The sequence below is a fragment of the Rhincodon typus genome, chromosome 17 (assembly GCF_021869965.1).
Source record: "Rhincodon typus isolate 14 chromosome 17, sRhiTyp1.1, whole genome shotgun sequence".
Taxonomy (NCBI): domain Eukaryota; kingdom Metazoa; phylum Chordata; class Chondrichthyes; order Orectolobiformes; family Rhincodontidae; genus Rhincodon; species Rhincodon typus.
The window spans coordinates 56424498-56451120 of record NC_063348.1 but is presented as its reverse complement, the minus strand read 5'-3'; the positions used below and the strand labels follow the sequence as shown (position 1 = coordinate 56451120).

At 43.7% G+C, this 26623-nt stretch overlaps 1 protein-coding gene across 1 annotated transcript in view; it reads left to right on the top strand.

Moving 5' to 3' along the window:
• nav2a (neuron navigator 2a) overlaps positions 1-26623 on the top strand; it is a 1048499-nt gene that overhangs the window by 852623 nt on the left and 169253 nt on the right. The window contains exons 6-7 of the mRNA XM_048606898.1: positions 9378-9500; positions 14032-14206. Of these exons, the coding sequence (XP_048462855.1) occupies positions 9378-9500; positions 14032-14206 (298 nt within the window). The remainder of the gene's footprint in view (positions 1-9377; positions 9501-14031; positions 14207-26623) is intronic.

Genomic DNA, 26623 nt, shown 5'->3' with positions numbered 1-26623 from the left:
ATGCCAATAAATAATGATATCAGATGGACTGAAATGGTAATGCCAATTAACAGTGCAGCCAGTTATGTCAGTGGCAATTCATAGGAACCATGAAAAGTGGTCTCCTGTGTAATACATTTCCAAAGCCAGGACCAGTAGGGAAGATTATGCGCTGAAACTGGCTGCACCCTAGTACTGGAAGAATGCATTGTGCATGGATTCAAGCCAAACCTGGTTGAGATAAGGCACACTCCAGAAAAGCATGCAACTTGTATATTTTGGAACAGTGTTGATAGAGTGAGGAGGTTTGAGTAACCCGAACCTTTCTTACCTCTCAGCTGAAGGTGTAAAGATGACAGGAGATGATCACAGCGGTTAAACGGATACTGTGGAACATTTCTGTTCCAACATAAATTTGCATTTATGTAACATACATAATACCATAAAATGAGCAAAGGCTCTTGATGAGAGATTGCAAAGCATAAGAAATCAGAGTATTCATGTGACACATTGAGTCTTTGGGAAGGTTATGGCTGAACCTTCACATCAGAACCATTTTTCTGCCTAATCCTCATGTTCCTTGAATCTCTCAGTGCCCAAAACATGACCAGTTTTGGTCTTTAACATACTCATCCATAGCCCTCTGGCATAAAAAATTTCCAAAGATTCACAACCCTCTGAATAAATTTTTCTCATTTCAATCCTAAAGCATTGACCCTTATCCTGAGATGACGTTCCCCTAGTTCTGGACCCACCAGACAGAGAAAGAGCCTAATGAGAAATCTGTAAAGATTTTTGTAAGTGAGGGCAGGATTGCACTTCTCATTCTTTGAAATCCAGAAAGGAGAATCCCATTTTCCCCGGAAATGGCTGCATAGTTTGTCATCAAGCAAATGATTATGTAAAAAATGTCTTCACAATCTGTGCATTTCTTTCCGCAGCGCTATTTAATGCTTGGTGTTTCGGTGATATTGGAGTAAAATGCTGCATTCTACGCAGAGGCTTGTAGTATTAGAGTAGGTTTGACCCTATTCTTACACAGAAATATTTCAAACTGCTCTGATGCCAACACTTCTGGCAACCTGTAAATTGCAAAGCAACATCTCAAAACCTCAATAGTTCTGATGCTTGTGGTATAGGGCCTAGAGTGAACTTTTATCCACTTGCTGTAGGTTTCAGCCAAAACATGGTTTGCTTTTCCTTCAGTTTCAAGGAAATCAACACTGTCACTGTGTCAAAATTCCAGAATTCCTTTCCTAATAGTATTGTGGGTCAACCCATAGCAGGAGGACTGTAGCGGTTCAAGAAGGCAGCTCGCCACCACCTTTTCAAGGGCAACTAGGGATCATTTGCTTGATGACAAACTATACAGCCATTTCTGGGGAAAATGGGATTATACTTTCTGGATTTCAAAGAACGAGAAGCGCAATCCTGCTCACCAAATCTTTACAGATTTCTCATTCGGCTCTTTCTCTGTTTGGTGGCTCCAGAACTAGGGGAACGTCATCTCAGGATAAGGGTCAATGCTTTAGCACTGAAATGAGAAAAATTTACTCAGAGAGTTGTGAATCTTAGGGAATTTTTTATGCCAGCGACGCCCACATTCCACAAATGAATAGAAAACAAAATGTACTCATTCCCACGATTTTCTTGTGTTGGACCATAGAGTAAGGGAATACATGATGAATGATAGGACCCTGGGAATCAGAGGATCAGAGGGATCTAGAAGTGCATATACATTGGTCCATTAAGCTATCGGGGCAAGTGGATAAAGTGGCTAAGAAGGCATATGGGATACTTGCTTTTACTAGCCAAGGCATATAGTTTAGAAGCAGATAGGTCATGTTGGAACTGTACATAATGTTATGTAGGCCACAGCGAGATTATGGTGTGCAGCTTTGGAATCCACATTATTGTAGGGATTCGATAGCACTGGAGAGGGTGCAGAGCAGATTTATGGATGTAATCTGGGCTGGAAAGTTTCAATTATGAAGAGAGATTGGACAGACTAGGTTAAAAACTGAAAGAACTGCGGATGCTGTAAATCATAAAACAAAAGCAAAAATTACTGGAAAAGCTCAGCAGGTCTGGCAGTATCTGTGGAGAAAAATCAGAGTTAATGTTTCAAGTTAGTGATCCTTCCTCAGAACTCACAAAAGCTCAGAAGTTGTGAGTTCTGAGGAAGGATCACTAACTCGAAACATTAACTCTGATTTTTCTCCACAGATACTGCCAGACCTGCTGAGCTTTTCCAGCAATTTTGGAGTTTATGATTGTGTCGGACAGACCGGGGTTGTTTTCCTTGGAGCAGAGGAGGGACATGATTGACATATATAGAAGTATGAGGGCCATAGACATGGTAAATAGGAAGGAATTTTTCCCTTTAACAAAGGGATCAAAGACTGGGGCCTTAGATTTAAGGGAAGTGGCAGAGGTTTAAAGGAAATGTGAAGAAAGTCTTTTTCACCCAGAGGCTGGTGAGAATCTGGAACTCGCTGCCTGTAAGAGTGGTAAGGACAGAAACCCTCATTACATTGAAGAAATATTTAGATGTGTACTTGCAGTTCCAAAGCATACAAGGCTATGAGCTAAGTGTTAGAAAATGGGATTAGAATAGTTAGGTGGTTGTTTTTGACCAGTTCAGATGTGATGACCTTAAAGGCCTTTTTCTGTGCTGTAGATACTTATGACTGTATTACTACAAGCTACTCGAGACAACATAGTATTTTGTAGTAAAAGAGTCATAGAATCATAGACAAGTACAGCACGGAAACAGACCCTTCGGTCCAACTTGTCCATGCTGACCAGATATCCTAAATAAATCTAGTCCCATTTGCCAGCATTTGGCCCATATCCCTCTAAACCCTTCCTATTCATATACCCATCTAGATGCCTTTTAAATATTGTAATTGTACCAGCCTCCACTACTTCCTCTGGCAGCTCATTCCATTCACGCATCACCCTCTGTCTGAAAAAGTTGTCCCTTAGGTCCCTTTTAAATCATTCCCCTCCCACATTAAACAGTGCCCTCTAATTTTGAATAGACCTGGTCTATTTACCCTATCCATGCCCCTCATGATTTTATAAACCTCTACAAGGTCATCCCTCCACTTCCGAAGCTCCAGGGAAAATAGCCCTGGCCTATTCCAAAACTATAGAACTCTCTGGTTGATGCATTCTATAGTGATTATATCCTTAGCTAGACTTATCAGTTTCTTCTGTGTTCTGCAGTCCACAATGATCATGTCTTGTTATTTTTGCAACAACTCTCCACTCTATCTGTTTGCAGTGATTATTTCTTCACAGTGTTTATGGTTATCCACCTCATATGTGTGAAATCAAGGTTAAATGATTTCCTGCTTCACAAGCATGGAAGTGGCCACATCCTTCTTTGTGGTAATAAACAGTTCTCGGTTCTGGGTTACGTAGGGTGCTGACAGCACTGAAGCACCCTGTCTATATCACTGGCTATTCATTCCTGCATCTATATCTTCCTTTCACACCTACACCCTTGTGATGAGGCATCACTCACAAACAAATTTTTTTTTGGGGATCCTGGTGGGACAAAACAGCATCTCTGGTCAGTAGATTCTTCACCCCTTTAAATATTTTCTGACACTCCACAGACCACTCCCAAACTATTCTGCTTTTAAGCAGTTGAGACTGTGGAACAATTGCTAATGTATCAGCTAGGTCAGAATAGTGCATAATAATCCTTATGAATGCTCTAAATTCTTCTTTGTTCTCTGATACCTTTGCTTTCAAAATCCTCTTGACCTTCTCCTGAACTGGGCCAATACCATGAGACCTTAAGACTTAGGAGCCAAAATAGGCCATTCAGCCTATCGAGATGCTCTGCCACTCAATGAGATCACAGCTGATTGGACAATCCTCAGTTCCATTCCCTGCCTCACTGTTGATTTAATAACCGAGGGATGTTACTCTCAACATCATGAAGCTTGTGTGTTTCAGCTTTGATGCCAAGTTGATCATGGATTTCACAGATGCTGCCAGCCCTGCTGATTTTTTCCAGTAACTTCTGTTTTAGTTCCTGATCATGGACTTCTATCAGTTTGACAATGTGCTCCATCTTTGTGTTACTGTTCAATTGAACATCATCAAAGAAACAGTGCGCTCTCTTCACCCCATTTAGTACCTAATCCTCGATGCTCGGTATCAGCAGACAACCTCAAATAGTAAATATTCACCCTCTCCTTTTCCCAGTTCTGATGGAAGATAATCAGCTTGATGGTTAACTCTGTTGACAGACGCTGTGTGACCTGATGAGTATTCCCAACGTTTTCATTTAATCAGATCTCAGGCAGCTGAAGGATTCTGCTTTCCTTTTAGCCAGCCTCTCATTCATTCATTCCTTACCACCTTGACAGCGATCTCTTCCTGTGAGGGCACAAGGGCAGCAGATGTAGGGGAGCAGCTCCACCTGCAATTTCCCATCTGAGCCGTGCAGCATCCTGACTTGCAACTATTCAGTTTTGCAGGGTCGAAATCCCGGACTTCCCTGTCTAATGTAATGACATTGAATGGATTGCAGCAGCTGAAGGAGCTGGCTCATCACCACCTTCTTAGGAGCTATCAGTGATGTACAACAAATGTTGGCATTGTTGGCAACCCTGACATCTCAGGAAAATATGAATAAATATCTGGACCTGGGGCAACCAGAAGAACTATCACATGATTAAAACATAGTGCAATTGTTCAAAGTGGAAGAACATAAATTAATATAAAATTATCGTCAGCGGTCACTCACTAGTGAGAATGATTGCCCACCTAGGAAATTCCATGCCACTGGTCATGGGATCTGTGCGATAACCCTGATCCCAGAGCCGCATCTCCCACCACACACCTGCCTGATGTTTCTGGGAGGCAGAATTGGTCCTTGATATTCTTTTCTATGGTTCTCTTTTCCATACTTCCTCTTGCAATGGGTGTTCTCAAAGAATTATGTCCCTTCAAACAGGAGGTTCGTTCTGAATGAGGGTCTCCGATGCATTGACTTCTGTATTGCATTCAGGAAGTTTTGAAACGCTTCATATGCCATCCTCTTGTTTGAGTGCCTTCCTGAAGATGATTTGCTTTGATTGTCCAAACGCACATATCCTGAGAATGAAGCCAGCCCAACAGATGTGGTTTCTGATGATCATGGCCTCGATGCTGGTGCTATTAGTTGCTTCCAAGACACTAATGTTATTGCACCTGTGCTCTCGGCTGATGTACATATCAAATATATCATAGAATCCTTACAGTGTGGAAGGAAGCCATTTGGCCAATCAAGTCTGCACTGACCCTCTGAAGAGCATCCCACACGGACCCCAACTGAATCCCTTCACCCCACATTTACCATGGCTAATCCACCTACCCTGAAAATCTCTAAATACTACGGACATTTTTTTTTCTAAGCATGGCCAATTCATCTAATATGCACATCTTTGGACTGTGGAAGAAAGCTGGAACACCCGGAGGAAACACATAGAAACGTGGAGAGAATGCGCAAACTCCACACAGTCACCCATGGCTGGAATTGAACTGGGTCCCTGGTGCTGTGAGGCAGCAGTGCTAACCACTGAGCAATTGTGCCTTTGCACTATAAAGTGTTTGCACTATGAAGTATTTTCTCTTCTATATTGGTGAAGTGCCCAAATATGCCTCACCCTAAATGCTGTTGTTTTCTTCCCCACATCAGATGGTCTTTCTTTCCGTCCTGAAGGTGGGTCAGTTATTCTCGGTTATAGCTCTTCACACATCCAATTATTTATTTAATTTAATTTTTGAAGCTGGACATTGAATATTTGGTAAGGTGCAGTTAAAAGGTTATTACGCACAATAGGAGATCATGGCATTGGGATTAATGTACTAAAATAACTGCACAGAGGCCGGTATCCAGTCACAAAGTCACCCTTTATTTACATGTGCACAGTACTTAACACTGGCCTGGCTTCCTCAAAGCCAGCTTTCAGAATGAACAGAATTCCTGAGACTCCTGTTATTATCTGTCAGCCATGGGTTCCCTGATTGGACCAGATTAACAGCCCCAGTCAGGGAACTCATATTCTATGAGGTCCACCTGGCTGACCTTGTTCAACTCACTACAGTACAGGCATGTACAGAAATAAAAGCAAAAACTGCTGGAGAAGCACAGCAGGTCTGGCTGCATCTTTGAACAGAGAATCAAAGTTAATGTTTCAAGTCCCTATGACTCTTCTTCAGAACTGCCAAGTGTATTTTATTTGGGCATGTACGGAAGATTGACTGGGGATCCTGACTCAGCACAATAGCTTGATCGCATGCCTCAGGTTTCACCAAACGTAGATCAAGTACAACATGAAAGAAGGAAAGACTTGCAGTTCTCCCTTCCATAACCTCAAGATGTCTCAAAAGTCTTTATAGTCAATGAAATACTTTGTACACTGTTGTAATTTGGGGACTGTACCAGCACACAGCCTAGTTCCACAAGCAGCAATGCAAAAATTACTGGAAAATACTTTTTATTGCATATTGCTTGAAGGATAAATATTGGCAATTCCCTTTCTGTTTGCCTAATATTATGCAGTCTTTTCATCTTCCTGAGAGGGCAGATGGTTTAATATCTCATCTGAAACATACCATCTCTGACAGTGCAGCACTCTCCCAGTACTGCACAGAGTGTCAGCATAAACATTGATATTCACATCTCTGCAGTGGGATTTGGATCTCCTTCTGATTCAGGCAAGAATCCTACCCACTGAGTCATTCTGGTCACAGCTGTCTAAATATTAGCAAACATTAAGAGTAACAAGATGCATCATGTTAGTTGGTCTCAGTCTAGGACAGATTGGAATGCCATCCTCTATATTATGCTGATTATCTATACTTCCAATTCAAATCACTACCCTCTCCAGTGTCCGTGCACATTGTGTGGTAACATGCCCAGAAATAGAATCTGACTTTATATGAAGAAGGGAAAGTCGGCAACAGTTATGTACTAATGTGGTGTGAGCTATGACTCCTGACACCACTCTCGCAATTAAATCATAAGATTCCTCATTCAAGTTCCATTCCAGGGCTCAAGTACAAAAACCTGGGCTGGCTTTCATGTGCATTATTGAAAGAGAGCTGCAATGTTTTTTTCTGTATTCATTTGTGGGATGTGGGCATCGCTGGCTGGCCAGCATTTATTGCCGTCCCTAGTTGCCCTTGAGAAGGTGGTGGTGAGCTGCCTTCTTGAACTGCTGTAGTCCGCATGCCGTGGGTCGACCTACAACGCTATTAAGGAGGGAATTCCAAGATTTTGACCTAGCAACAGTGAAGGAACGGCAATATATTTCCAAGTCAGGATGGTGAGTGGCTTGGAGGAGAACTTGCAGATGGTGATGTTCCCGTATGTCTGCTGCTCCACCATTCAATATGATCATGGCTGATCTCATCTCGGCCTCAGCTCCACTTTCCTGCCCACTCTCCATAACTCTTCAACCCATTTCTCATTAAAAATCCATTCATCTCCTCCTTAAATTTGCTCAATGTTCTGCCATCCACCACAATCTGGAGAAGTGAATTTCATAGATTCACAACCCTTTGAGAGAAGTAATTCTTCCTCATCTCGGGTTTTAAATCTGCTAGCCCTTATCCTGAAACTGTGACTTCTCATTCTAGATTGACCCAAATGAGGAAACTTCCTTTCTACATCTACTTTGTCAATCCCATTTAGCATCTTATATCTGTCAATTCAATCTCCTCTCATTCTTCTAAACTCCAGAGAGTATAGGCCTAAACTGCTCAGTCGTTCTCCATAAGACAAAACCCTCATCTCTGGAATCTTCTCTGAACTGATCTGCCTGTACTGCTCGTAAACAAAGCTTTTCACTGTACTTCGGTACACGTGACAATAAATCAATTAATCAGTCAAAAATAAAAACTGAACGAACTGTGGGTGCTGTAAATCAGGAACAAAAACAAATTTTGTTTGTTTGAGAAGCTCAGCGGGTCTGGCAGCATCTGAGCTTCTCCAGCAACTTCTATTTTTTGCTCCATAATCAATCAATAAATACAAGTGCATCCCTCCTCAAGTAAAGGGGTCAAAATTGTCCACAGTACTCCACCATTGCCTTGTACAGTTTGCAGCAACACTTCCCTACTTTTGCACTCTATTCCTTTAGCAATAAATGAAACAATTCACCTTCCTTTACCTGCTGTCTCTAAATACTGGTTTGCTGTGATTCATGCACAAGGATCCCCAGGTCCCTCTGCTCTGGAACCATGATGCAATCATTCTACCAAAGGCGATATCAAAGCAACACATGATCAAATTGATGTTTCCTTTGCATTCACTCTCATTTCCAAATTCACTGTTCTATTGGCAAATAATGGAGGATTTTAGTTTTGTTCCTTTTAATGTAAGTCACGGGCGATTGCAGGTCAGAGAGAGTAAGTTAGTTGGCTTACTTCAGGTTTAGTGTATTGGTTGTGCGAAGGAGCTCATAAATGAGACACATTTTCATTTTTGTTGTGTCTTACCTCACAACATCTTCTAAATGCCATAATGAGTCATTGAATAGATGGTTTGCAATCAGAGATACTTTTTAAAGGTTCGAGGTGGGGAGTGTGTTTGAAGGTGAGGAAAGACAGAACACAGAGAGCAGCAGATAGGGTTATTGATCAGGGAGCGATACAGGCATTAAAATCACTAACTGGGGCATCAGAAAAAAACTTCTGAAATAAACAGAAAAAGTGGCCAAAGAAAGTGGTAAGTTAAACTGTGATCGTTTGAAAAAGAACTTTGGAAAGAGATTTGGTGAGGGAATCAATGCTGAGCAAACCGAATGAATGCCTGCGATAAGTTAGTGAACTGAAACATTGTCCCATCAAGTATTGTATGAAGAAATGTGAAGAATTTAAAATGTGTTGGAGGAGATGAAATAAATGACAGATAAATAGATGTGCAAAGGTCAGTAATGCCTACAAAATGTTAGTAACCTGTACGGAGAGTGATATACATTAATAAGCTTCTCTTCCTGGTGTAGCTTGTTTCCGAGGTAGCTTCGTGAAATTAAGATTTGATACATGTTCCAGCTGCAAAGGGTGTGTAGCTAAAATTTGAGATCTTGCCTTTTGTCCCTCCATCGATTGTGACAACCTGATGACATTGCATCAGAACACGAAAGCTGAGGATCATATTTTCACCATAAATTTCCATTGGAAGTATTGCAGTCCCATTTCAAAAGAAAGCAGTGCCAGATGAACAAATATATGCGCCCTGCATCACATTGAGATTAATGGAATGTGGAATCCTGCCAATTAATGATGTTCACAGCATGCCAAGATCCTACTCCAGGGGATTGACTTGGCTATACTGATCTGTTGTAGTTTATCAAGGCTGAAAGCGGCATATTTTCTTTCTGTTGCAGATACATGACGGATGGTGGGTTGGGTCTTTACACACGTCGACTTAACCGCTTGCCAGATGGAATGGCCGCTGTTCGAGAGAACGTCCAGCGCAACGCATCTGTGGGGATGGGTGATGCAGACAGGTAAGAGTCTTGTTGTTTCAAGTTGGGACAGCGCTATCCACAGTTGCAGAAGTTCCTTAAGGAGTCAGCACTTCTAAACTGAAATGTAACAAACTGAAATGTGCACAACAGGACACCAACCCTGAGCTGGTTGAAGCGAGGAAGTTTATTGTGGCTGTTTTGTCTGTCATTGTGTTTTCCTTTTGCTACGATTTGTTCTGTTCCATAATTATGAGTGAATTAACCTTAATGCTTTCACTCTCTGTATAGACTAAAGGCAGGTACTGTGAATGGAATTAAGGTGCAGATGAACAGCTATTGAATTGACAGGTGGAACAGACTAGAGGGGATGATAGGCCTACTCAGCTCTGGGTGAAATGATCTAAGTCTATTCCTATTGACATTTATGCCCACATTGAGCAATTGATCTCTGTGAGAACTAATTGCAAAGTAAAGAGTCACCATATTTTGATTAAAGTGCATGTACCTTGCATTGCTGTAAGGATTGTAGCCAAGAATCACGTCATGATGTCTAAAATAGCCAGAGTTTAGGTGACAGTCCTGAATGAGTTAGAATGAGTTGTTTCCACCCAAGCAGGTTACACAGGCAGGTGTGAGCATGGAAAACCTATCTTAAAAATGCGATTTCCGACCTGGTGGTCAAACTGGTGAATCTGGTGAATTTATCTCATACCTGAGACTTGAGGGTCTGCCAATGGCAAAGGAATTAATGAAATAATATAAAGTCAGTGAATTTCAAAGAGTACAATTTGGCAGGAGTTGTTTACACCTGCAGGGAGGAAGGCATTGGGACTGCACTGAAGAAAAAGACTATTCATTTGAGGAGACCTTTCCTCCGTTGCAATGCAGTACATTACATGCCTTTCTTGTTAAAATATTTATTTAAAGTGTTGTTTTAAGCAATACAAATCTCTCAAAGTCTATATTGTTGAAACAGTTGAGTTTCTAACTGATATGCTACACAGAGCGGTCTGGCAGACGCTGTACTACGGGAAATGACCTTTCACAAGTGCCAGGAAAATGTCAATATTTGTCTAATTTTATGAATTGAGATCATATTGAGTTTGCAACTTTCCCACCTCCATGACACCAGCTACTGGTTTTGTATGGTGTAATCGATCCTTCAAAAACCATTAGTATCAATTACTGTTACAGCAATGCACTAGAATTCAACACCTTTTCCCAGGAACTGCGGCTGGTTTAAGTAAGGAAGGAGCCCCTTCAGCTTTCATTTTCCAGTGGAAACAATGTCTATGGGGCTAAACTGTTGCTTCAGATAAGGTACAGGTAAAGTCGCCATAGTCCCACTCCCTCATTAGAGAGAGACAAGTGGTGATGGCACCACACCCGAGCTGGAGATGGAGAAGGCGAGTCATAGAATCTCTACAGTGAGGAAAGAGGCCATTTGGCCCATCAGGTCCACACTGACCCTCCAGAGAGCATCCCACCCAGACCCAGCCACACGTTGTCCCCATAACCCTGCATTTCCCATGGCTAGTCCACCTACCCTGCGTATCCCTGGACACTGTGAATCAATTTGGCATGGCCAATCCATCCTAACCTGCATATCTTTGGACTGTGGGAGGAAACCAGAACATCTGAAGGAATCCCATGCAGACACAGGGAGAATGTGCAAACTCCACACAGACAGTCACCCGAGGCTGGAATCGAACCCAGGTCTTTGTGCTAAACGCTGAGTTCTTTGTTGTGACTGATGGACTTTTGATCTTAAAAATAGAACCAAACTGTAAAAAAAAATTCTGCTGAATTTACAACCACAAATGTCAAGGTACCCAGCCTAATTGGTAAAAGTCCGTCCCATATTTTGGTGAAGTGTTGTGCATCTTGGTATTTCACCCGTTCTGGGAAATAACTGTATGAGATAATCTGGCTTGCCCTGTACTGTGATTCTTCTCATAGCCAAAGAGCCATCAAAGATTTTGACTCATGCCTGAAGAATGGCTTCATGAGGGCCAGGTGGGAGTTTCATATTACAGGCAAAGCCAGCAACCAATGGGAGGGGGTGGCAAAAGACTATAGCCCTGAACCTCTTTCATGGTCATTCACATTTTTAAATTAAACCTTAGATCTGGCTATAAAGAAAATTATTAAACTTATTTAATCAAATGTTTTATTAATGCACATATTCCAAGACTGATGCAGTCATTAATTCATCTCAGTGTGAAGTGTGACTGTGGATAACCCCAGGTTTTCAGTGACATTTTGAAATGAAAGGATTATGAAGAAAGCAGAAACCATGCAAGTTGAAAATTAATGAGATCACAGTGAAATGTAATAACATTATGGAACCCTTGGAAAGGAATTTTACTCTGAGTTTCTCAGTATTTGAAATAAGGGGTTTGATAATGATCTCATTCTGTTTTCTGATGTATTGGATTCTTGCTTTTGATTTCTTTAATCTCATCGGTCAGATATAAACTGCTTTATATTTTCTGAAGGATGTCACTGATAATTAAATCCACAAGCCTTGGATAATCATGAGCTGCTTCTAAATTGTGCCAAGACATGTACTCATGGCATCAACTCCTGGTACACACATCCCCGTTTCTGACGTCGACTCAATAAAGAAACTTGCTCAGATTAGTTCAGGGCAGTCCAGGACCTAGACAGATTTGTTCACCGTTGCCTCTCTCAAGTTGCTTGTTGGAGTATGAGAATTGATAGGACGTAGTTGTAAGACTTTCAGGTGTATGTGCGTGTGAATGTATCATAATGTTTGTGCACACGTGTGTGTGTTTTCCAGTGTCCCCACGTGTGCAAACATGTATTTTCGTGCGTGTGCACATACACGTGTGGATGTGTTTGTGTGCAAGAGTCTGTGTGTGCACATGTGTGTATGTATGAGTGCATATATGTGTGTATTTGTGCATGTGTACATGTATGTGCACATATGTGTGTCTGCATACGCGTATGCCCATAGGGTGTGTGTGCATGCACACTGAGCAGAGCAATTATAACCTGCCTAGGATCTGCATCAACATCAGAACTCAGTGGAGACTAGAGATGTAACCTGAGGCAATCCTGGTTTTGGGCTCCAGCTGGAGCACCATCAGGGAAAGATGTATCTACCATCAAACAAATCGATTTCTCAGCTCAAAGCTGTAGACCTTTTGGATGATATTTAAAAGAGATAGGGAAGGGGCTTTCTGGGAATGTGGGAGTCTCTTGTGTCACCTACACATCGAATTAACTGTTGTTCAGGCATTTAATGGGGCAGCAGAATGCCTTCCCTGGGACCGAGGTTGACTATTAACTCCCTCTGGGCAATTAGGGATGGGCAATAACTGATGCCCTACATAGTGGCACCCCTGTGAAATAACGAAAAGAAAACTCTTCCCATCAATCCTGTCAAGTCCACTAAGAATCTTGTATGCTCATTACCTCTCATTCTTCTATGTTCCATCAAGTACATGTCCAAAGAGGGGTAGGGGGCTTAGCATTAAGTAAAGTGAAGAGGTTTTAATCAGGCCCCTCAGCCTTCCAAATGTGGCACTGAGTGCATTTGAATGACGCCAACCACCTCCGCTCTTGAAAGTCTGTAATGAAAACTGAAGATGGCAATGCCTCGACCTGTCACAGCCCTGCCCAATTAAATGACCGTGCCACCTAACTCACCTTGGGAAGGGCATACATTCCACCCTCTGTGTGGATCATCCAAACATTCAGATACTGCAGTCTCAACATCAATGCACAGTGCAATATATTTAACCCTAACACTATCTCTCAATGCTGCCAGCAATAATATCAAACCTAAACTGACTCCCGGGTAAATTGGAATAAGACCAGTCTCTCAGAATGGACCCTCTGTCTGGCATCCTGTTGCAAAATCAGAAGACACATGACACCAGGTTGTAGTCCAACAGGTTTAGTTGAAATCACACAAGCTTTCAGAGTGCAGCCCCTTCGTCAGGTGCAGTGAGAGAGCAGGGCACACAGACACAGGGTTTATAGGCAGAGAGATCAAAAGATCATACAACTGGTGGGAGTGAAGTATCAGATGGTAAGTCTCTGCTGGTGACCAAGAGGGTTAGACGGTGAGTAAAGTGTCAACAGCTAAATAACCAGCGAAAGGATGATTTGTAATCTGATTAAGTGAGACAGAGAGATAATTGCAAAACATTAAAAATAAGGTGGTGCTGGAGACACTGAATGACTGGAATCACATGCCAAATTCAAAACTGTGCAAACTAGTTAAGGTCGAGAGATCATAACAATTTATCAATGAGATGGTGTCGAAACAGGACAGTAAGGAAGATTTTACAGATACGGAGCAGTGAGGTGGGGTCACATGTAGCATGACATGAACCCAAGATCATAGTTGAGGCTGTCTTCGTGGGTACGAGCTTGGCTATCAGTTTCTGCTCGGCGATTCTGCGTTGTTGTGTATCTTGAAGGCCGATCAGAGGCTGAATGTCCTTGACCGCTGAAGTGTCCCCTCACTGGGAGGGAACATTCCTGTCTGAAGATTGTTGCACAGTGTCCATTCATGCATGGATGGCTACTGCCCTAGGTTCAATGTGTATGGTCAAGCCATCAGGAGATGTGTTAACACCAGATTCATTAGCCGTACTCGCAAGGTAGCACAGGACATCATCCAAGAACAACACAACACCATCCGTGTTCTCAAGACTAATCGCAACATTGTCAACAAACCAGCAGATAAAGAAGAAGCCATCGCCATACAGGTTCGAACAGACTACTACAAAGAAATATTCAGGCAACTGAACAATCGGGGAAAGCTACAGACAGCTACCTGCCGATCCAACCACAGAACACACCCGTCAACTCAACAGACTGATCAAGACTTTTGATCCAGACCTTCAGAGTACCCTACGCACTCTCATCCTCCGTGCTTCTCACGTGGGGGACTTCTACGGCCTTCTGAAGATACACAAAGCCAACACACCTGGACATCCCATCGTATCAGGCAGTGGGACCCTGCGTGAGAACCTCCCTGGCTATGTCGAGGGCTTCTTGAAACTCATTGTACAAGGAATCCCCAGCTTCAGTCATGACCCTACAGATTCCTTACAGAAACTCCGCACCCATGGACCAGTCGAACCAAGAACATTTCTCATCACAATGGACAGCTCTCTACACCAGCATCCCCCACGATGACAGCATCACTGCAACAGCCTCAGTACTCAATACCAACGACTGCCAATTTCCAGACGCCATCCTACAACTCATCTCGACGACAATGTCTTCACCTCCGACACCTCCGACAACTGGTTCTTCATTCAGACACACAGAACAGCCAAGGGGACCAGATTTCCTCCCCAAATGCCAACATGTTCAAGCACAAATTCGAGCAAGACTTCTTTGCTGCACAGGTCCTCTGACCAACGATATACACCAGATACATTGACGATATTTTCTTCCTTTGGACTCATGACGAGAAATCACTGAAACAACGAAATAATGATATCAACAAGTTTCATCCCACCATTGGACTTACCATGGACTACCCTTTAGAATCAGTCTCATTCTTGGACACATGTATCTCCATCAAGGACGGACACCTCAGTACATCACTGCATTGCAAGCCCACGGATAACCTCACAATGCTGCACTTCTCCAGCTTCCACCCTAAACATATTAAAAAAGCCATCCCCTGTGGACAAGCCCTGTACATACACAGGATCTGCTCAGATGAGGGGGAACATGATGGACACCTGAAAGTTTTGAAGGGCGCCCTCATAAGAATGGGATCGGATGGTTAACTCATTGAACGCCAGTTCCAATGTGACACAGTGAAAAACCGCAATGACCTCCTCAGAAGACAGACACAGGATTCGACCGATAGAGTACCCTTCGTCATCCAGTACTTCCCTGGAGCAGAGAGGCTACACCATGTTCTTCGCAGCATTCAGCATGTCATCGATGATGATGAGCATCTCACCACGATTTTCCGCACGCCTCCACTTCTCACCTTCAAACAACCACCAAACCTTAAAAAGACCATCGTTTGCAGCAAACTACCTAGCCTTCAGGACAACATCGACTACAACACTATACCACCCTATCATGCCAATCTCTGCAAGACATGTCAGATCATCAACATGGACACTACCGTCACACATGGGAACACCACCCGCTACATGCACAGCAGATAGTCATGTGACTCGGCCAACGTTGTCTATCTCATACGCTGCAGGCAAGGATGTCCCGAGGCATGGTATATTGGCGAGACCATGCAGACGCTACGACAACAGGTGATTGGACACCGCACAACCATCGCCAAACGGGGATGTTCCCTCTGAGTTGGGGAACACTTCAGTGGTCAAGGGCATCCAGCCTCCAATCTTTGGGTAAGCATCCTCCAAAGCAGACTTCGAGATACACAACAACGCAGAATCACCGAGCAGAGACTGATAGCCAAGTTCCGTACCCACGAAGACAGCCTCAACTGTGATCTTGGGTTCATGTCATGCTGCATGTGACCCCACCTCACTGCTGTCTATCTGTAAAATCTTCCTCACTGTCCTGTTTGACACCATCACCTTGATAAATTGTTATGATCTCTCAACCTTAATTAGTTTGTACAGTTTTGAATTTGGCGTGCGATTCCAGTCATTTAGTGTCTCCAGCACCACCTTATTTTTTAATTGTTTGTAATTATCTCTCTGTCTCACTTAATCGGATTATAAGTCATCCTTTCGCTGGTTATTTAGCTGTTGACACTTTACTCACTGTCAAACACTCTTGGTCACCAGCAGAGACTTACCATCTGATACTTCACTCCCACCAGTTGTATGATCTTTTGATCTCTCTGCCCTTGATCTCTCTGCCTATAAACCCTGTGTCTGTGTGCCCTGCTCTCTCACTGCACCTGACGAAGGGGCTGTGCTGTGAAAGCTTGTGATTTTGAATAAACCTGTTAGACTATAACTTGGTGTTATGTGACTTTGTCCACCTCAGGCCAATACCGGCACCTCCACATCGTGGCTTCCTGTTGCATTTACACCAGTGCGACACTGGTGTGAAGTGCTACATCTATTTGTAGTGTGTATCCCACTGCCTTCTTCCAAAGCCTAACTGTTGCACCAATGGACTTGCTGATCCCCCAGTAATACTAACGCCTGTAACCCTTCTGGTAGCTTGTAGCCTGGGTGCAGTTTAAGCTGCTTGATTATTTTTCAGAACACAGATTGGTGCCAGTAAAATAAACCCGCAGCAGGATGAAATGCTCATAACTTAAATTAAAGAGGGATTTGTCATGCTGTAACATTTATACAGCCTCATATATTCCTTTTGGTTTTCAGTTGTACTTTGGACCTGCCTTTTAGTTACCCTGGAGCTGAAGTGATTAGCCTGTTTTTGAACTGGTTTTGCTTAATCAGCTGGAGCCAGGAAGCACTGTTTGATCACTCCACGTGTGCCTGATACTGTTCTCACTTGATGTGCATATTTGTATCTGTAATACAGATCACTGAACAGTTAAACCATTTCACATCTCTTTAGCTCACCCTGGGTGAGGTCAGTGCAGAACTGTCTGGGAGCCAAGGACCTCCCCTGTCTGTGTAACACACCCAACACTGCTTTTCAAAACCCAAACCATCAGGGGAGCTTCTGCTATTCGCTTCAGGCCATGTCCAAAAGTCCCTAGTGGAGCCAGGAACTTTCAAACAAGTCCCAAACATGTTTCAGAGATGTTTCAATAAAATCTCACTCAAAATATGATAGCAACAGTTAAGAGGCAAGGCAGGAAGTAGAGGGATATGGACCATGTGCAGGGCGAATTCCCTTCACAGTTTTCCTCTCCACCAATAATATCAATGTTTTATGTCTATGTCTGTCTGCATGTGTGTGTCATGGGAATGTTGAAAGGAGGTTAGATTCTTAACTCATAGAGTCATATGTTGACATGCATTATATTTATTTACCTGTATCTAGAATCTATTTATTTGTAATAAATGGTAATCCTTGTTAAGTTCAGGAACCTGTTGCGTGCTTTCAGTCAACGTGGGTCTATCAGACAGATAAATTGCAGACTTTGATAAAATCTTTAACTTTGTGGCGACTCCAGGAATAGTGGGGTTTGAGTTCCAGTGTTACCCCGGTGAGACCTGATAGCATGTTGATTTTAGACAGTAGCTTTTGTTTCAAATTGTCTTTAGCACATTCCCGGAGGACTTGTTTGTGATTATTATAATGTGGTTTGCTGTCAAGAGTTCATTACTTGCTTCCAGCTTCTATGTACTTTTTTTTCACACATTTAACTCTATTAGCATAATATTCAGACCTTACAAGTTTCAGTCTCCCTCCAGCATCTCAGCAGAGTGAGTGAGACAGAATTAATTTGATGGTTGAAGGACAGGTTAATGGAATCATTGGAACTCGCAGCTGGGCTCACTTATTACACAAATGACAAAAGCCTTCATTCCTACGAGTAACTTTTTTCTTATTTTGACCCAGTGACTCATGATTGAAGTTCACAAAGTAGATTTAAATGCTGCTTTAATCAACCTTTTCAGGCACACAATTTCAGAGCAGGAAGGACTTGATGCTGGACCTCCTGGTCTGGAGGTAGAGACATTACCACTACTCAATCAGAACCTAAAATCACAAACCACGCTAACGTTTCAGAGATGGTAGGAACTGCAGATGCTGGAGAATCTGAGATAACAAGGTGTAGATCTGGATGAACACAGCAGGCCAAGCAGCATCAGCGGAGCTGGAAGGCTGACATTTTGGGCCGAGACCCTTCTTCGCACTAAACAACTGCACCTCCCAGTCGCGAACCATTTCAACTCCCCCTCCCATTCCGCAGACAACATGTCTATCCTGGGCCTCCTGCAGTGCCACAACGATGCTACCCGAAGGTTGCAGGAACAGCAACTCATATTCCGCTTGGGAACCCTGCAGCCCAATGGTATCAATGTGGACTTCACAAGCTTCAAAATCTCCCCTCCCCCTACCGCATCCCAAAACCAGCCCAGCTTGTCCCCGCCTCCCTAACCTGTCCTTCCTCCCACCTATCCCCTCCTCCCACCTCAAGCCCCACCCCCATCTCCTACCTACTAACCTCATCCCACCCCCTTGACCTGTCCGTCCTCCCTGGACTGACCTATCTCCTCCCTACCTCCCCACCTACACTCACCTTTACTGGCTCCATCCCTGCCTCTTTGACCTGTCTGTCTCCTCTCCACCTATCTTCTCCTCTATCCATCTTCTATCCGCCTCCCACTCTCTCCCTAATTATTTCAGAACCCCCTTCCCCTCCCCCATTTCTGAAGAAGGGTCTAGGCCCGAAACATCAGCTTTCCTGCTCCTCTGATGCTGCTTGGCCTGCAGTGTTCGTCCAGCTCTACACCTTGTTATCCCACGCTAACGTTTGGTGCCTTAACCATCAATTGCCACTGTTTTAATTTGTTTCTTATTTACCGAGTATAGTTTTTAAATCTGAGGAAGTGTTAGCAGTATAATCAAAATAATTACATTACAAAATACAACACGCACAATGTGTTTGCTGAAATTAAACATCTAAAAATACAGCAAGTATTTCAGGAAATAAATGGGATTACTATCCCAAAGCTGTCTGAACTGGGCAGCTCCATGTTTGAAACTGCCAAGAAAAACATCATAATTGCAAATAGGGAAATAGCTTAGTGATTGTTTCAGATAAATTTGGAATAGCTTCAGAATCAACAAGAATTAAAATGTATCCTTTATAAGTTACTAACTCGAGGAATATAATGATAGAACTCATAGAATCCCTACAGTGTGGAAACAGGCCCTTTGGCCCAACAAGCCCACACTGGGCCTCAGAGCATCCCACCCAGACTCATTCCCCTGTAACCGACATATTCCTGAACACTGCGAGCAATTTAGCGTGGCCAATCCACCTATCCTGCACATCTTTCAACTGTGGGAGGAAACCAGAGCACCTGGAGGAAACCCACGCAGACACAGGGAGAATGTGCAAACTCCACACAGACAGTCGCCCGAGGGTGGAATTGAACCTAGCTCCCTGGTGCTGTGAGGCAGCAGTGTTAACCGCTGAGCCACTGCGTTACCCTGAATGATGTGTTACGTTTTGAGATAAAACCTATGTCAGGAATATCATGGTTGGAATTTACTGGCCTCGGGTGGGGTGAGGTGCAGAAACAAAGAGGGCTTTTATAATCGCATGGTCCTGTGTTATGCCAGATCTTCATTCACCCTTGTGCCATGGACAGCCAATTTTACCAGATGTGGGTTGGAAAATGGATGAATAGCTGACAGTTCAGCAATGCCTAGGATCCCAAAGTCACTGAATAAACCGTTGCCGGGAATTTTTCTGCATTTTTCTGACCTTATAAACATCGTGGAGGCTCAGAGTGTGCAGCAGATGGATTGTGAACAAGCTATGAGGCGATACTTTTGAACCAGCCAGCAGGCTGTGACTTTGAAAAGTGCCTCCTTCACATTTGGAGTCACTTCAGACTGTAGAAAGGAAGGATAATTGTACAGATGGCACAGTGGCTCAGTGGTTCGTGTTGCTGCCTCACAGTGCCAGGGACCTGGGTTTGATTCCACCCTCTGGCGACTTTGTGGAGTTTGCACATTCTGCCCGTGTCTGCGTGGGTTTCCTGCTGATTTTGGTTTCTTCCCACTGTCTAAAGGTGTGCAGGTTAGGTGGATTAACCATGCTAAGTTGCCCTGCAGTGTCCAGGGATGTGTAGGCTAGGTAGGTTAGCTATTGGAAATGCAAGGTTAACAGGGATAGGGCTGGGGGACTGCTCTTCAGAGGCTTGGTGTGGACTTAATGGGCTGAATGGCCTGCTACTTCATTGTAAGGATTCTATGATTCAATTGTGTGATAATAGCTACAGAGCATTTGTGTAAACGGCTATGTTATAATGGAACTGTAATTTGATAGAGAAAGATGTGGGCATAACTTTGCCATATTAATAAAGATTTCTAGTTTGCACTGACATGGTGTTAAGATGCAGGCTGCCAGTGATAGTTGTGCACAGAGTGGGGCCAAAGTGAAGTATCATTAGTGGAAGGGAATCTCCCAAGTCCGTAGCACCAACTGGAGGCAAGCATGGGTTCTTCAGTTGGTCATCACAAGGGAAGTTTCATTTACGCATGACGGTCAGTGCCTTCAGACATTGATTCTTCAGGGGAGGCGGAGAGTGGCACAGATGTGTACATGCAGACACAGCAAGCAGCTGTGCAGTGACCAGGGGAGCTCCAGCGTGTTGCAGAAACCAGTGTGTGTGGACAAAAAAAGCAGATGGGCAAGAGGCTGCAGAAGGTTCTGCCTAGCCCCACGTTGCATGGTAGTGGCTCAGCCATGAATGATTGGTTGATTAATGCTCTGGTGCATTAGATAGCCATAGCCTAGGTTCATGAGCCCTACTGGTACCCAGGACATTCATCTCTCTCATCAGTCATTAGCAGATTTGTCGTCATGCTCAGAGGGAAGCAGGATGTATTTTTACCAGTAGAAAGCCCATTGAGAGGAGCTCCCATTGCCTTCAACCTGTCCCTACTGCTCTGCGTACATTCCTGTGGCTCAGTTCCTGGCAATGAGGTAAAGTACTGTGATCTCTGCCCACCCATCGCTCCAGAGAACTCATGAACGAGATCATGCTATAGTCTATCCTACCTTTTCAATCAGATAATTATCTCAAAATATTTCAGTTGGATTGTACGTTGATCCACACTTGGGAATGCAAAATTGTGTTTATAATTTCGAGCAAATCTATTCTTGACCCAAACCAAGACCAAACATTTTGTTTTAAGTGCCAGTGTATCAGTTCAATGCACTCCATTAAGCATGGTCTAGTTAGAGTTTTATACATGGCACCAAAAAGTCTGCCTTTTTGTATGGCATCCCTCTTGAGATGAGGGCTGAGAAACAAAGGGTGAAATGTTATTAGGGGTGGACAGGAGTGTGAAGTGATCAGATCAGCCATGATCTCACTGTAGGCCAAGGGCCTGAGTGGCCAAGTCCTGCTCCTAATTCAGATGTATGTTTGTATTTGATTAGTATTTCATTTTTTTTTTTCTGTTCCTGTCCTGTCCTGATTCGCTGTGGAAGTTGAGGATTTGGTCAGTGTTTAATGTATGACCAACGGGGAGTTCCAAACCTCAGGATACAGGAAAGCAACCCACTCTGATCAAATCCTCAACTTCCACAGCGACCACCACAACGTCCACAAACAAAGCTGTGTTAGGACACTATTTAAAAGGGCCACCACTCACTGCAACACGCCAGAACTACACAGGAAAGACGAAGAGCACCTATACAAAATCTTCGCTATGAATGGATATCCCCGCAACTTCATCCACAGATGCCTACATGACAGACAACAACAGGAGGACACAGTATGCTCTAGCACACTGGCCAACCTGCCCTACATCAAGACATATCAGAACTGACAACGAGACTCCTACGACCTCTAGGAATCATTGTCACAAACGCACAGCCACTCTATGAAAAACACTCACAAGGATTAAAGACCCCATTCCCATAACATGCAGAACTAATGTAGTTTACAAAATACCATGCAACGACTGGCACAAACATTACATTGGACAGACAGGAAGGAAACTTGTCATCAGAATACATGAACACCAACTAGCAGCAAAACGATACGACAAACTTTCGTTAATATCAGTACACTCGCACAATGAAGGCCATCAGTTTAACTGGGACAAAGTAACCATAGTGGCCCAAGACAAACATAGGCTTGCATGGGAATTCCTAGAGGCATGGTTCTCAACCCATGATGCAATCAACAAACACATAGAATTGGACCCCATATACAAACCCACATAGATCACAACCAGAAATGACGCTACTCACTACGACGGACCGGACAGTAGAAATTCCAAGTGGAGTAGAACAACATCACTTCATCGGAGGCCCCACTGATGATGTTACCTAGCATGGTGACGAAACGTTTGAACGAGAACAAGCCGGCTCAGCGAGCAAGTCAACAACCTCACCCACAACCCGAGCTATAAATCCTTGCTAAAACCTTAAATATAGGCCAGTTCATCTGACTTCAGTCGTTGGTAAGATTTTAGAGTCCATTATAAAAGATGTGATTGCAGAGATCTTGGAAGTGTGTAGTAAAGTAGGGCTGACTCAGCACGGCTTTGTCAAGGGGAGGTCATGCCTGACCAATCTATTTGAATTCTTTAAGGAGGTAATGAGCAATTAGACAAAGGAGAGCCAGTGGACATGATCTATTTGCATTTTCAGAAGGCCTGTGACAAGATGCCGCACAGGAGGCTGCTAAATAAGAAATGAGCCCATGGTGTTAGGGCCAAGGTACTGGCATGAATAGAGAATTGACTGACTGCAAAAGGCAGAGAGTGGGGATAAAGAGAATTTTTTCAGGATGGGAGCCGATGACTAGGGGAGTTCTGCAGGGGTCCATGTTGGGACCACAACTATTCACATTATACATTAATGATCTTTACGAAGGAACTGAGGGCACTATATCAACAAAGAAATGAAATTGCACAGACCACCTGACAATGACCGTGGCACATGAAAAGATCACAGCAGACACAGCCCTGTCAACCTGCAAAGTCCTTCTTACTAATATCCAGAAATTAGCGCTAAAATTGGAGGAGCTTGACACAGAGTAGTCAAGCAACAACCTGACATAGCCATACTCATGGACTCATACCTTACAGACAACGTCCCAGACACCACCATCACCATGCCTGGATGTGTCCTGTCCCAAACTGGTATCCAGTCAGGAGGGAGTTACCCTGGGAGTCCTCAACATTGACTCCAGACCCCATGAAGTCTCGTGGCTTCAGGTTAAACATGGGCAAGGAAACCTCCTGCTGATTATCATGTACCGTCCTTCCTCAGCTATGAATCAATACTCTTCCATTTTGAACAACACGTGGAGGAAGCATTGAGGGTGACAAAGGCACAAGATATACTCTAGGTGGGGTTCTTGATGACAACCACCAGAAGTGTTCATCAGCAGCACGACTGATCAATCTGGTTACATCCTAAAGGTCACAGCTGTTAGACTGGGTGGGAAGCAATGAGAGGGAAAAACATACTTGACCTTATCCTTACTAATCTGCCAGCTGCAGTTGCATCTGTCCATGACAGTATCGGTAAGAGTGACCATCGCACAGTCCTTGTGGAGACGAAATCTCGCCTTCACATTGTGAATAACTTCCATCGTGTTGTGTGGCACTATCACTGTGCTAAATGGGACAGACTTCGCACAGATCTAGCAACTCGAGACTGGGCTTCCATGAGGCGCTGTGGGCCATCAGCAGAGCAGAATTGTACTCCAGCACAATCTGTAACCTCATGGCCTGGCATATCCCCCACTCAACCATTACCATCAAGCCAGGGGATCAAATCTGGTACAATGGAGAGTGCAGGAGGGCATGCCAGGAGCAGCACCAGGCATACATAAACAACAAGGTTTCAACCTGATGACGCTACCAAACAAGACTGCTTGCATGCCAGACAGCATAAGCAACAAGTGGTAGACAGAGCTAAATGATCCCACAACCAACAGATCAGATTTAAGATCTGCAGTCCTGCCACATCCACTTGTGAATGGTGATAGACAATTAAGATCCTTAGACTGCCCCTTCCAAACCCACGACCATTTTCATCTGGAAGTACAAGGGCAGCAGATACATGGGAACACCATCGTCTGCAAGTTCCCCTCCAAGCCAATCACCATCCTGACATGGAAATATATCGCTGTTCCTTCACTGTCGCTGGATCAACATTCTGGAATTCCCTCCCTAAGGGCATTGTGGGTCAACCTACAGCACATGGACTGCTGCTGTTCAAGAAGGCAGCTCACCAGTACCTTTGCAAGGGCAACTAGGCACAGGCAATAAATGCTAGCCAGCCAGTGATGCCCACGTTGCATGAATGAATAAAAAAGATGTGAATGATCCCATGGCACTGGTTCTAGGGGATCACATAAGCTTTCCTTGATGTCCTGGTCACCATCACTGAAATGGATTACCTAGTTATGATCACTTTTTGTGGGAGTGTGCAGAGTTTTGCTGTGTGTGTTGTACTCTGCATCAGTGACTGTGCACTACGAGTGGGGGTCAGTTAGCTCAGTCGGCTGGACAGTTGGTTTGCATTGCAGTGTGGTGCCAACAGCGTGGGTAATTTCTGCACCAGCTGAGGTTCCCATGAAGGACTGTCTTTCTGAACCTTCTCCCTCACCTTAGGCATGGTGACCCTCAGGTTAAACTGCCACCAGTCACCTCTCTCTAATGATGGAGCAGCCCTATGATCACTACCATTACACTTCAAGTCTACCTTGTGTGTTGGAAAGAGCTTTGAGGATATTGTGAGGTGATATAAATGTATTCATTCTTACTTTCTTTCCTTTTCTTTCTAATTTGTCTCCCTGGAAAGCGTGGGCAGCTCAGGATGGTTAATAAATGCAGGCCCAGCCAGCAACATTCCCACCTGTTAGTGAAAATAAAAAAATGACTTAGTGTCAATTGTTTGGGGGAAAGAGAGTTCCAAATTGCTTTTGTGCTGTGTATGAATGAATGCTTCCTAACAGTACTGTAAATGAGGTAAGCAATTCAAGGACACATGCACACAAATGCAAACACACACACGTGCACACACACACACACACACACACACACGTGCACACACATACACACAAAACACACACATAAGACATGCACGCATGCACAAAACACACATACGCACACAAAACACACACAGACACGCATACAAACACACATGCACATGCACACAAATACACTCAAAACACACAAGCATGCACAAAACACACACGTGTGCACACAAAACACGCAGGCACGCATACACACTTTCACACATACACACACACACTCTCACTCACTGTAAATCCTACCCAATTGAATCATTTATTTGTCTTAAATATTTCAATTGAATTATCCCTTCTCTTTGTATACTCCAGCAATTCCAAAACTGTTGTAATAATTTAACCCTTTTAGCCTGGATATTTTACTGAAAAATTTACACTGGACCCTTTCCAAGGCCAAGATTTCCCTCTTCGAAGTCAGTGCTGAGTGCAGTGCTGGAAATGTGACTTAATTGGAGTTTTACACATCTGCAGCATAACTTAACACCCCTTTGTGTTGTAACTCTCTTGAGATTTAGGTTAACATTGCATGAGCTTTTTAATTTTTTTTGTACCTGTCCGCTTGTGTTTAGCTAGTAGACAGATTGCTGGTCTCTCAGGGAATCATGGGATATGGGGAGCAGACAGCAAAGTGGAGTTGAGGTTAAAGATCAGCCATGACTATATTGAATGGTGGAGCAGACCCAGAAGGCCATCTGTTCCACTCCTCTCTTAATTCATGTGTTCTGTACTTGGATCCTGATGCATAATTTCAAGTTTCAAATTGGTCAGTAAAAACTCTGATCTTTCTACCACCCTGGAGGTACATCTCCCTGCCAATAGCGCTGCTGCAGTATCTCAACTTAGTTTATTCCTTTGCTGCAGATCGAGACAACCCCCCGCTTGCACCAAACAACCATTTCCCTTTTTTAAAAATTGACTTTTAACTACAAACAATAACGTGGAATTGATGTTTTATATAAAAAGAATGAACACCTTTACAAAATGTTGACTGAGTTATAACTCGGCCAGTTGTGGCGTTGTGAGTTTTTATATATATTCATATATTCATTTGTGGGATGTGAGCATCACTGGCTGGCCAGCATTTCTTGCCCATCCCTAGTTGCCCTTGAGAAGGTGGTGGTGAGCTGCCTTTTTGAACCGCATGGTTAATGGAGATGGTCATATAGTGGTGATATCACTGGCTCAGTAATCCAGAGCCCATGCTCATGTCAGCAGGGCTCTGGGTTCAAATCCCTCTTTGTTCTTTCATGGGATGTGGGAGCCACCAGCAAGGCCAGCATTTGTAGTCCTTCCTCAAATGTTCTTGAACAGTGTGACTGGGGCCAATTCACAGGCAGTTCAGAGTGAACCACATTGCTGTGGGTCTGGAGTCATATGTAGGCCAGACCAAGTAAGGACAACAGCTTAAGAGATAACAAGGTGTAGAGCTGGATGAACACAGCAGGCCAAGCAGCATCAGAGGAGCAGGAAGGCTGACGTTTCGGGCCTAGACCCTTCTTCAGA